The following is a 12653-nucleotide window of genomic DNA, read 5'->3' on the forward strand; positions in this document are numbered from 1 at the left end:
GAATGGGGGCTTGGGGGGGGATAGAGGGAGCAGGGAGGGTCCCCCCAGGGGCTGCGGGACACCAGCGTGTCACCCATCCCCCTCCCCACCAGGATCTCACCGGGGGGTTAGGGGGTCCCCAACAGTCATTTTGCAACAAAAGACACAGTTTTTTGGGGAAAATGAATGTGGTCCCTGTCCTGGAGACAATAAATAGGCGGAGGGGGGGGGACACGAGCTGGTGGCCGCATACAGGTGCTCTGCGGGTTTTAGCTTTTATTAAATAAAATATATTAACATATACTCTCTCCAGTGCCCCCCCTCGCTAGCCCCCCCCCCCAGGTTAGTAGCTAGAGCTGAACCCCAAAGACACACACCCCCCCACGCACACACTAATGGGGCCTGTGCCTGTTTTCCCAGTCCAGTGCCCCCTCCCTCCCAGTATGGCACTGGGGGAGGCTGGAAGGACACCCCCCCCATCAGTCTTGGCTGGTTTGGGAGGGATGCCAGTTCTGCCCCCCAAACCAAAGTAGGGGTTTGGGGGGGGTCCTTCCAATGGCGATTTCCCCAATGTCTGGGGGAGGTCTGGGGTCCCCCCCTTGAACATCACCACCCTGCACAGGGGCTCCCACTGCCTCCCCCCATGTCACCTCCTCATCCCCCCACCCACTGCAGCCCTGCGGGGGGGGGGGGCACACTGCAGACGTGTCCCCACCCTCCCTGCAGGGCTGAGGCCTGTCAAACTCACACCATCCTCCATCCTGCTGGGGGGGTGTCAGCAAAGACCCCCCCTCCCACTCAGCACTGCTGCTCACCTCCCTCCCGACCTGCCCTGCCCTTCATCCCCGCGCCCCCCCGTGACGCTCACTCGGGCCCCTGTCCCCAGCACTGTCCGTCTCCCCCCGGCACTGGGCTGGGGGGTGGTCCCCGTGCCTGTCACCCCCCCAGCTGTAACTCGGACTGGGAGGGGGGGTGTCCCTGTTGTCCCCCCTCCCAGTGAGGGCTCGGGGGGGTCCCCTGGGAATAGCAAAGCGCCCCCCCCACACACACACATGCACACCCACACGTGCACACACACGCACACGCAGAGCCGCCCCGGCGTGGGGGGGGGGGGCGTTAAGACTTTGTTAGTGACCGTGTGGGCCCCCCCCCCCGCCTGCCCACGCCCCGGGGGCTGGAGAGGTGGCAGGGGGACACGGCGGGGGGGGGCACAGACTTCCTCCTCCTCCTTCTCCTCCTCCTCCTCCTCCTCCTCCTCCTCCTCCTGCTCGCCCCCCCTCAGGCTTTCTTGGGCGGGGGGGCCAGTTTGATGATCTCCTCTTCCGAGGGCTGCCGGATGATGTCTGCCGAGACATGGGAGGGGGTGGTCAGTGGGGGCCTCTCCCTGTGTCCCCCCCCATCCAAAGCGATCCTGTCCCTGCCCTGGGGGACCCTGTCCTTGCCCTGGGGACGGGGGGTCCCTGTCCCGGTGCAGGGGGGGCTCACCCTTGTACTTCTTGGCGCTGGGGATGCGGGTGAGCTTGGTGTCCACCTCGTCCTCCTCGGAGATCTTGAGGACCTGGGTGCGGTACTGCACCACCATGGTCAGCAGGTCGGGGCGGCGCGAGATCTCGAAGATGTGCTCGATGTACGACAGGTTGTCTGCGGGGACGGGGACGGGGACATGTGCTGGGCCACCCGCGCTGCACTGCAAAGGGTGGCCGGGGACGGGGAGCGAGGCAGGGGACGGGATGGTGACGGGGAGAGGGCAGGGAGAGACCGGGACAGGGGACAGGAGCCGGGGATAGGGAGCAGGCAGGAATGGGGACCAGGACAGGGGACAACATCCCAGTGGACAGGGACTGGGATGGGGACTGTAAGAGGGGACAAAGGACAGGAACGTGGGTTGGGATGGGGACCAGAGCTCGTGACAGGGTCCAGGGTGGGGACTGGGGCAGGGGACAGAGGCAGGGACCAAGGTGGGGACAGGGAACAGGGAGGGGGACTGAGGCAGGGGACAGGGACCAGGAGCAGGAGCAGGGCTGGCAGCCGGTGACAGAGATGAGGAGCAGGGACAGGGACTGGAACTGGGAGAGGGGACAGGGACAGGGAGGGGGACAGGGATGGGAGAAGGGGCCAGGGTGGGGACTACAGGGGACAGGGACAGGCAGAGGGCTAGGGACCAGAGCAGGGGACAGGGATCAGGCAGGGGACAGGGACAGTGACCGGTACAAGGGGCTGGGATGGGGACCAGGACAGGGAAGAGCGGAGGGCCAGGGCCAGGGGTCGTGGACTGGGATGGGGATCAGGAGCGGGGACAGGGACCAGGGGCTGGGGATGGGACCAGACCCCACGGGACAGGTGACTGGGATCACGAGAGGGGACAAGGATGGAGACCAGGCCAGGGATCAGGGAACCGGGATGGGGGCCGGGAAAGGAGACAGGGGACCAGGATGGGGACCAGACCAGGGGACAGACCGGGATCAGGGCAGCGGCCAGGGCTGGGGACCAGGTGAGGGACAGGGATGGGGACAGGGGGGCCGGGGCCAGCCGGGGGGGGGGGCTCACCTCTGTCCAGCTTGCTGTGCTTCTCCAGGAAGGTGAACCAGTGGTGGCTGGTGGCGATGGCCTCGCTCTCCTCGCTGGGGATGTCCTCCTTGCAGGCCGACTTCAGCTGCTCCAGGTCCTCGGCCGTGATGTTCTGGGCCAGCTCCTCCAGCAGGCTGCGGTACTCGGCCATGGCTGGCGCCACCCGCATCACGAGCTGCCCGGCCTCAGCCGCTGCCCCCCCACCCCACCCCACCCCAGCCCCCCCCACGCCGCGGCGCCAGCCGGGCTCCGCTGGCCCGTGACTCATGTGATGCTCACGGGATGTGACAGGGACGGGGGGACGGCGGGGGACGGCGGGGGACGGCGGGGCCCGCTGGGCGCTGGCTCTGCTGCATGTGCCCCCCCCGGCGCAGGGCAGCCTCACGCAGGCGCCCCGGTCTTGCACAGCGCTCCCCCTTGCACGGTGCTGCCCGCACGCGCGCCCCGGCTTTGCGGTGACCCCCCCTTTGCATGCACACCCTTGTCCTTGTGCGGACCCCCCCCCCCGCACACTCACCATGTCCCCCCCTTGCAGTGGCTCTGGGCACCCTGGGGTGGGGGGGACCAGGGGCACCCCCAGTGCCAGGCCCGGGTGGGTGTGGGGGTGTCGGGGCTGGTGGGGGGGTCATACCCTGTCCCCCATCTCCTGTTGCGCCTCAGTCGCCATGGCGACCGCTGCCACCCACCCCAGGGATGCGGTTGCCGTGGCGATCACGGCACCCAGCCGCCCTTTGGGGTGTCTCCCGTGTCCCTCCCCGGTGGTGGCACCCGTGGGTGCTGGGGGGGGGGACCCGGACACCCCACGCGGGCCACACAGACACGGGGGGGGCACAGGTGGGGACACATGGGGGGGACACAGGACACACAGAGACACAGACACGCTGCTACCCACCGCGCTGCTCGCCCCCGGCACGTGCACGCATGCGCACCCCCCCCCCCGCACCCTCCCCGCACCCTCCCCGCACCCCCCCCGCACACGCACACTCGTGCCTACACCCGTAAACACCCCCCCCACGCAGCCACCTGCACGCACAGACGCCCACCCACGCCCCACACCCGCACTCCCACGCGCGCACCCACACTCGCACCCGCTCCCGCGTGGCGCCCCCCCCGCGCACACGCGTGTCCCGGCCGTGTCCGGCCCCTTTAAGGCAGCCGATGACTCAGCCCTTGGCCCGGACGCCCCGGTCCTTCCGGCGGGGGGGCCGGGGGCCGGGACCCCCCCCCGCCGTGGCCGCCTGCCCGTTCCCAGGCCCGGACGCCCGAGTCCCCCCGCGCCCCCCCGCCGCGGCCCCGGGAGCGGGAGGATGCCCGGGACCCCCCCGCGGGACCCCCCCCCATTCACGCTTCCCATGCAAGGCGCCTCATGAATATGCACGAGGGGCGTGGCCCCACGGGGGCCCATTCACAAGGGGGGGCGGGGGGCGCCTGGTCCCGCCGCGGGGGGGGGCAGGACACGGAGGGGGCAGGACACGGGTGGGCCGGTTCCTTCCCGCCTTTGTCTCCCCCGCTCCGGCCAGGCGCGGGGGGGCGGGGGGGTCCTGCAATCACTGTGTCCCCCCCGCGATTTTGGGGTGGGTGGCGGGAGGGGGACGGGGAGGAGGGCCCCCCCCGGGCCCCCCCGCAGCCCGGGGGACAAGGGGCCTTTGTGCCGCGGGGAGCAGCGCCGCGCTGACCGGGCCGCCCCCCGCCCCTCCGGCCCCCCACGGGAAACCGAGTCACGGCCCGGCCCCACGGACACGGCCCCGCAGCCACTGCCGGGCCCCACGGACAGTGCCCTGCGGGCATCCTGCTGCTGCGTGGGCACCGCCGCGCCCCACGGGCACCGCCCTGAGCCACGGACATCGTCCTGAGCCGTGGGCACCGGCCCCATCCTGCCCCAGGGGCTCCACCCGTGTCCCAGGGAGTCCCACCCGTGTCCCGGGGAGTCCCACCCGAGTCCCGGGGGTCCCACCCGAGTCCCGGGGGTCCCGCCCCGCCCGCGGCCGGAGCAGCAGCTCCCAGGACGCAGACCCCACATCTGAGGCACATCTGGATGCGTCCCCCGCCCCCCCCCGTGCCTCAGTTTCCCCACGCAGGGCCGTGCGAAGGTCCGTGGGCCGGAGCACGGGGGCGGCGGGGGGGGGGCGATGACTCGTGGCCTCCCCAGCCCTCCCCGTCCCGGGGCCGCGGGGCGGAAGAGGCGGCTCCGCCGCGGCCACGGCCCGGTTTGGCCCCAGTTTGGCCCCAGTTGGGCCCAGCGCGGCCCCGGGGCGCGTGACCTGCTCACGCGGCCCTTTCCACTCGTGTTCCTCAGGAGTCCAGCCACGCGCACCCCTCCCACGGCACCCACCCGCGGCAGGGACACCCCGTCCCGGGGAATGGGTGGCATCCCGGTGCGCCGCTGGTACTGGGCGGCACTGGGAGAACTGGGTGGCACCGCGGGGACGGGGCGTGGGTGGGGAGACCCCGTGTCCCACGGGCACCGGGTGGCATCCACGGGGGCTGGGGGAGGCGCCGGGTCTCGGGTGGGGATGGGGGACCCGGTGGCACCGCGCGGAGCGGGTGGGGATGGGCACCAGTACCTAGTGGGAGTGGGGGACCCCGTGTCCCGCGTGGACTGGGTGGGGACCGGGACCGGGACCGGGTGGCACCGCGTGAACCGGCGAGCCCGGCGCCCCCCCCCCCCCGCGGGTCACGGGTTCGGGCCCCCCACGGGAGCGAAAGGGGAAGTGGAAGGGGTGGGCGGGACTCGCGGGGTGGGGGGGCACCGGGGGAGGCGGGGGGGTGGTCCTGGCACTCCCGGTAACACCGGGGCCGTTAACCCCCTCCTGGCCACGGCCGGGGCGGGGCATCACGGGTGGGGGGCACTGCCCGTTACGGGGGGGGGTGTTTAGTACCGGGGGGGGGGGTCTAGTAGCGGGGCGGGGGGGGGCCTAGTACCGGGGAGGGGGGGGTCTACTACTGCCCGGCTGAGAGGACCGGGATCGGGACCGGGATCGGGACCGGGACCGGATGGAGCTGGCGGCCGCCGCCTCCATCCGGTCCCGATCCCGGTCCCGATCCCGGTCCCGGTGGTCGGTCGGAGCCTCCGGTCCCCGCGTAGCCCCGCACTTACCGGCCGGCTGGGGCGGTGCCGGTGGCGGTGGCGGTGCCGGTGCGGCCGCTCGGTCTCTCGGTGCTGCCGCTCTGAGCAGCGGGGCGGGGCGGGGCGGTGGGCGGGGCTTAGCGGGGCGGGGACGAGTGGGCGGGGCTTGGCGGGGCGGGGCGGGGGGAGGCCGGAGGAGCCGCCCCGCCCCACGGGACCGTGGGTGGGTGGGGGCTGGCGCGGACACCCGTGGGGGGCACCCACGCGCCGTCCCGTGGGGCGGCGTTCCTGGTGTCTCCCCCATCCTCTTGGGGTGCCCCCCCCCAGCGACCCCCGGCTGCCACCCCAAGAAAGAGGCACCGCGGGGGACACCCACGAGTGGCCAAGTCCCCCCCCGGGAGTCACTGTTCCCCCCCAGGAAGCCCGAGGGAAAGTCCCCTGTGGGGGGGGGAATCTCGCACTGGGGATCTCCCCACCCGGGGGGGGGCTTGCCCGGGGGCGGGGCTCGCATGGGGAGGGGTCTCGAGCAGAGGGATCCTGCACGGGGATTTCCACGGGGGGGGCGGGGGGGGTGGTGGTGTTTGCACCGGGAGATCCCCCGGGAGCTGCCACCGGGATCTCACGTGGGGGGTTTTCCGGGGGGGGGGTGTCTTTTAGGGGCTGAGCTCGCGGGATGCTGCACCGTGGATCGTGCATGGTGGGGGGGAAATCTTTCACGGGGGTCTCGCACGAGGGGTCTCGCACTGGGATCTCGCTTGTGCCTGGAGCATCTCCAGCCCCCCCGTCCCCCCCCCCGTGACACAGCCTGGTTCTTTGGGGACTTTAATGGCTCGCACAGGGACGGGGCCGGGAGCAGAGGCCCAGCGCAAGGCCTAGTCGTCATCGTCATCATCATCATCATCGTCATCATCGTCGTCGTCGTCCTCGGTGTTGATGTCTCCCGCCAGCACGTCCTCGATCCACTCCTCCAGCTCCGCCGGGCCGGGCAGGTCGTCCTCGTCCGCCATCTCCAGCCACACGCTGTCAGCCTGGGGACGCCGGCGGGGGGACGTGGGACGGGCAGGGGGGGCATCTGCCGTGGGAGGGGGCAGGGGACACCCGGGGGGGGCGTGGGACCCGCGGGTGACAGGACAGGCTGGGACCCCGGCTCCCAGGGCTGCCTTTGAGGCCCACCGGTGTGATGAGCCCGTCAGGACTCAGCCCCCAGGGCTGGCTGACATGGCGGGGGGGCCATGCCGGGGGTCCCGGGGGGGGGACACTCACGTCGGTGACGTTGACCACCCCGATCTGGGGCCGGGACAGGTCGATGTTGAAGGTTTTCTCCCAGTAGGGGATGAGCTGGGGGGGCACACACGGGTCAGCCCCCCCCACCCCCGGCCCACCCCGCAGTGCTGGGGGGTCGTGGCGGGGTGTCCCCCCGCCAGGGGGGTCTGGTACCAGTGGGAAATCCTCGGGGTCGATCCAGAGGATGCTGAGGTCGGGGTTGTCCGTGTTGTCCCGGGCCACGTCCTTCAGGATCTCCAGGAACTCGAACCCGTCTGGGGAGGGGTGTGTGGTGGGGGTGAGGGGAGCCGGGACCCCCCCGGGCCCCCTGACCCCCCCCCCGGCTCCCCAGGCCACCTCCCTCACCCGGATCATCCTCCTCTGCGAAGGCCACGATGTGGATTCCATCCATGTCATCCTCCTGGGGGGACACGGGCCGGTGTCACCAGCGGGGGAGGGGGCACCCCAGCGGGGGGGGGGGGGGGCTCCCTGGGGGGGGTTGTCAAGGTGATGGGGGCAGGACCCCCCCATCCCTCTCCCCCCGCACTCACCCAGGTCTCGTACATGCTCTCGGGTTTGAGTTTCCTCAGAGTGGCCCTGCGGGATGGGGGGGACCGTGAGGGGCACCCCCAAACCCTCCCCCCGCCCCGGAGCCGCTGATCCCCCCCGGGCTCTGCTGTGCAGCTGGGGGGGCTGCTCAGATGGGGGTGCAGCAGCTGGGGGGGGGGGGGGGTAGGACACCCCAGGGCTGAGCCCCCTGGCACCGCTGGCATCTGGGGTGGGGGGGCGTGGAGGGTCCCCCCATCTCCCGCGGGATTGAGGCCGCGGCGGGGGGGCGGGTTGATCCAGGGTGGGGATTAAGGCTGCGGGAACATCCCGGCAGCGCCCGGGCCTTAACCCTGCCCTGCCCGCCCCGACGGGACCCCACGGCCCACCGACACCCCCCCCGGAGGCAGGCTCAGCGTCCCACCCCCCCCCCGCCTACTGAGGCCTCGCAAACTCGTTTCACCCCAGGGACCACCGCCAGCAAAGCGGTGTCGGGGGAAGAGGGGGCTGCCAGGGCGGGGGGAGGGGAGCGGGGTGGGGGCTGGGGAGGGCTCGGGCCTCGCTGCGCACCGGGGGGGGCCCCACCTCCCCCGCCCCGGGAATCCCCCATCCCCGAGGCTGCGGTTGCCCCGGCAGTCACCTCCCCATGGCAAGCACCTCCCATGGCAACGGTCTCCCATGGCAACCCCTTCCCCACGGCAACCACCGCCCCTGGCAACCACCGCCCCTGGCAACCACCTCCCCTGGCAACCATCTCCCCTGGCAACCACCTCCCCTGGCAACCATCTCCCCATGGCAACCATCTCCCCATGGCAACCACCTCCCCTGGCAACCGTCTCCCCATGGCAACTGCCTCCACTGGCAACCATCTCCCCTGGCAACCACCTCCCCTGGCAACGGCCTCCCCTGGCAACCATCTCCCCATGGCAACCACCTCCCCTGGCAACCGCGTCCCCTGGCAACCGTCTCCCCATGGCAACCACCTCCCCTGACAACCACCTCCCCTGGCAACGGCCTCTCCTGGCAACCACCTCCCCATGGCAACCACCTCCCCATGGCAACCATCTCCCCTGGCAACCGCCTCCCCTGGCAACCGCTTCCCCTGGCAACCGTCTCCCCATGGCAACCACCTCCCCTGACAACCACCTCCCCTGGCAACCATCTCCCCATGGCAACCATCTCCCCATGGCAACTGCCTCCCCTGGCAACCATCTCCCCTGGCAACCATCTCCCCTGGCAACCACCTCCCCTGGCAACCATCTCCCCATGGCAACCATCTCCCCATGGCTACCACCTCCCCTGGCAACCGTCTCCCCATGGCAACTGCCTCCCCTGGCAACCATCTCCCCTGGCAACCACCTCCCCTGGCAACGGCCTCCCCTGGCAACCACCTCCCCATGGCAACCATCTCCCCATGGCAACTACCTCCCCTGGCAACCGTCTCCCCATGGCAACCACCTCCCCTGGCAACCGTCTCCCCATGGCAACAGCCTCCCCTGGCAACCACCTCCCCATGGCAACCATCTCCCCATGGCAACCACCTCCCCTGGCAACCGTCTCCCCATGGCAACTGCCTCCCCTGGCAACCATCTCCCCTGGCAACCACCTCCCCTGGCAACCGCGTCCCCTGGCAACCACTTCCCCTGGCAACCGCCTCCCCATGGCAACCACCTCCCCTGACAACCACCGCCCCTGGCAACCGCCTCCCCTGGCAACCATCTCCCCTGGCAACTTCCTCCCGTGGCAGCCATCTCCCCTGGCAACCATCTCCCCATGGCAACCACCTCCCCTGGCAACCATCTCCCCTGGCAACCATCTCCCAGGGCAACCACCCTGGTCCCCACCGCTTGTGCTCCTCTACGAAGGCCACGATCTCCTCCTTGCTGTTGGGCCGGTCGGGGATGGTCAGTGGCTCCTCCATGAAGGGCTCGTAGAAGTCGACCTCATTCAGCTTCAGGGTGAGCTTCTTGGCCGCCTGGGGCGGGGTTGGGGTCCCTGAGCCGCCCATGGGTGCTGGCAGGGGGTGACCCTGCCCCATCGGGACCCTCGCCCCTACCTTGCTGTCAAAGGTGGCGAAGAAGGGGATGTAGGGGTGAAACTCCTCCGCCGCTTCCTCAAAGGCCTTGAAGTCTGGGGGAGCAGGGGTGGGTCCTGGTGCCGGCACCGGGTACCAACACCGGGTCCCGGCCCCACGTCCCCGCACCGGCAGCGGGTGCCAGCACCGGGACTCCCAGCCCAGATCCATCCTGGTGGCTCTGGCTCCAGAAGGACCCCCCCAGTCCCGCAGTCCTGAACATGCCCAGCGTTGTTCGGATCAGTCCCTGATGCCCTCGTGGAGGGAGGGATGGACAGAGGGAAGGATGGAGGGAGCAATGGAGGGATGATGGATGAGCAAAAGGATGGATGGAAGGATGGATTGGGGGCTGTGGCTGGGGTTCTGGGGGGGACAGGGGGACGCAGGGGGGGCATGGGGGGCTGCCCCAGCCCCACATACGCTCTGAGTCCTTGTTCTTGAAGTAGCCAATGAGTTTGGGGTCATCCTCGATGTTCTCGAAGGCCTGGAGCTCGTGGTCGCCCTCAATAAACTCCACTGGGTCCTCCAGCACCTGGGAGGGGTGGGGGGGCAGCACCGGGGTCCCCAGGGACCCCCCCGGGTCAGGGATAGCTGGGGTGGGGGGGTCATTACGCCCAGGTCTTCCCCAGCCGTGCAAAGTGAGGGCTGGGGGACCAGATTCCTGGGTTCCCTCCTGAGACATGGGGGGAGGCAGCGGTTGGGGGGGGTCCCGGGCGCCTGGGACCCCAGCGGGGTGGAGGGGGCTCTCACATCCAGCAGGAACTCCACCAGCGTGTCCGCTGCCAGCTCCCCGTCGTACTCGATCACCTCGTCCTCCTTGAACACGTAGATGCTGTCCTCCTCCGTCAGGCCTGGGGCGGTGGGGGGAGCTCAGCTGGGGGGGTTCTGTGCCTGGTTTGGGGGTCCAGGGTGGGGGCGGTCCCTGTGCCTGGCTGGGGACACAGAGGGGTGCCTGTCCCAGGTCGGGGGGGGGGCGGGGGGGGGGAGTGGGGCTTATGGGGATCCCTGTCTCGGGGGGGGATACAGCGCTTCCTGTGCCAGGTTTGGGGGGGGCCAGGTGGGTCTCTGTGCCTGGTTGGGGGATCTGGGGGGGGTGTCTCTGACCCTGAGGGGTCCCAGAAAGTGGGGGGGCACGGGGCGGGTCACCCTTACCCAGCTTTTTGGCGACAACCGCGTCCTTCTCGGAGTCGACGAGGCCGAAGCCCACTCCCTTGTGCTCCAGCACCTGAGCTGCCAGCTGGGGGGACACCGTGCTGGGGCACCTGTCACCAGTCCCGTCCCCTCCCAGCCAAGGGTCCCCAGGGTCCCCCAGGGTCCCCAGCCCGGCTGTGCCCCCCCCCTCTCCCTCTGTCCATCCATTCCCCCCCAACCTGTGCCGGGGGTCCTGGCAGGTGCCAGCTCGTGGGGATGGGTCACCCCCAGCAGCCGGTGTCCCCACGGCCGGTGGTGTTGGCAGCATACCCTGGTCCCTACCAGTGTCCCCAGTGCCATATGGGTGCTGGTGCCTGTCCCACCGGTGTCCCCTGGACCCCACCAGTATCCCCGGTGCCACACGGGTACCGGTACCTCAGCATCGGTGCCTGTCCCTCCACCGTCCCCTGGTCCCTACACTGTCCCCAGTGCCATGCGGGGTCCCCCCGGTGTCCCCCACCCCCCGTGACCCCCGTGCCCACCTCCAGGACCAGCTCCTCCATCTCGCGGTGGCGCTGGGCCCCCCGGTCGCCCCGGCCGGGGCGGTGATGGAGCAGGGCCAGCACCGGGAACCGCTTCAGCATCGCCTTGTAGTTCTTCAGGGTGACGGGCAGCACCCGGTCCAGCCCGTCGTAGGTGGGGAAGTCCAGGCCCTCCCCGGCTGCCCCCGGGCCCCCGGCCCCCAGCGCCAGCAGCACCAGCACCCACCCCCAGACCCCCATCGCCCGCCGGGCGGCCCCACGGACAGGGAGGGACGAGTGGGTGGATGGGACCACGGACGGACGGGCAGATATGGACCTGCAGAGAGGGACAGACAGACGGACAGATGGGGATGGGAGTCACAGACAAGCAGGGGTGGACACACAGCCAGGGAAGGGACAGACAGCCCCGGGGACAGCCAGCCAGCCAGCCCCTGGGCTGGACAACAGCCGGAGGGGGACAGACAGACACAGCCTGGGGACAGACAGACGATGTCTTCGTGTCCAGGCACGGACAGACAGACAGACAGAGTCCGACTGGGACCAGCACAGGGGACGGACACACAACCCCTGCCTGGCCCCCGGGGACGGACAGACACGGCCCCTTCCGGCCCCGCCAGGAGGGGACGGACAGACACAGCTGGGGGGGACGCACAGACACGTGGCCCCTTCCCAGCCCCAAAGTGGCTGAAGGCACGAAGTGGGGGGCAGTGGCACCCTGACCCCCTGCACCCCCGTCCCCCCACGGCACGGGGGGCTCAGGGCCCCGGGGGCGCAGGGTCCGGCCGGGGGGGCTCAGCCCCGTCCCTTCCCGCCTCGCGCCCGCTCCAGCTCCATATTAAGGAAGGAAAGAGGAGCCGGAGGGAGCCGGGGGGGGGCCGGGGCTAAAAATAAGGAGCTGAGCGTGGGGCCAGGGACGCTGCAGGGATGGGGGGCCCGGGTGGCTGCTCCCACCCCCCAGAGCCCCTGGCGGGGGACAGGGACAGGGACATACCAGAGGTGGCCCTGAGGGCACCAGGATGGGGGTGTGGGTACCCCCATCCCACCCTCCCGGCACTGGGCACCCCACCCCAGGACCGAGGGGACCCAGCCCTGGGCTGGAGCCGATGGGGACCCCCCAGCACCTCTGCCATCAGCTGCCCGGCTCCGTCAGGGAGGGGGGACATGGTATTTTGTCACCTCCGTCCCCCTTGGATCGGGTGACCACCCACTCTGCTGACCACTGAGAAGTGGATCCCCCGGGCTGGGGGGGCCGGACCCCCCATGGCCACCCCCAGGGGTGGGGGGGCTTCTCCCCCCAAGCCAAGAAGCCATGGGGGGGGCCAGGACACCTGCGCTGGGGGGAGGTGGGTGCCCAGGACCCCCGTTATCAGGGAGGTGGGTGCCCAGGACCCCCATGAAGGGGCTGGGGGTGTCCAAGATCCCCATGCCCAGGGAGGTGGGTGCATGGGACCCCTGTGCCCAAGGAGGTGGGGTGCCCAGGACC

At 70.8% G+C, this 12653-nt stretch overlaps 2 protein-coding genes across 2 annotated transcripts; both read right to left on the reverse strand.

Annotated features, from left to right (window-relative positions):
- Positions 1 to 1228: 1228 nt before the first annotated feature.
- Positions 1229 to 5679, reverse strand: PEA15 (proliferation and apoptosis adaptor protein 15). Its single transcript, XM_059832361.1, has 4 exons — positions 5645 to 5679; positions 2527 to 2700; positions 1465 to 1620; positions 1229 to 1322 (listed from the first exon to the last, which is right to left on the reverse strand). Exons 2-4 carry the CDS (start codon positions 2696 to 2698, stop codon positions 1258 to 1260), a joined length of 393 nt encoding a protein of 130 aa, XP_059688344.1. The 5' UTR covers positions 2699 to 2700; positions 5645 to 5679; the 3' UTR covers positions 1229 to 1257.
- Positions 5680 to 6486: 807 nt separating this feature from the next.
- Positions 6487 to 11410, reverse strand: CASQ1 (calsequestrin 1). Its single transcript, XM_059832051.1, has 11 exons — positions 11171 to 11410; positions 10650 to 10734; positions 10248 to 10348; positions 9918 to 10029; positions 9480 to 9553; positions 9268 to 9398; positions 7429 to 7474; positions 7244 to 7298; positions 7052 to 7152; positions 6878 to 6952; positions 6487 to 6642 (listed from the first exon to the last, which is right to left on the reverse strand). The coding sequence occupies exons 1-11, from the start codon at positions 11408 to 11410 to the stop codon at positions 6487 to 6489; spliced, it is 1176 nt and encodes a 391-aa protein (XP_059688034.1).
- Positions 11411 to 12653: the final 1243 nt, after the last annotated feature.

The sequence above is a fragment of the Gavia stellata genome, chromosome 33, assembly GCF_030936135.1.
Source record: "Gavia stellata isolate bGavSte3 chromosome 33, bGavSte3.hap2, whole genome shotgun sequence".
NCBI lineage: Eukaryota > Metazoa > Chordata > Aves > Gaviiformes > Gaviidae > Gavia > Gavia stellata.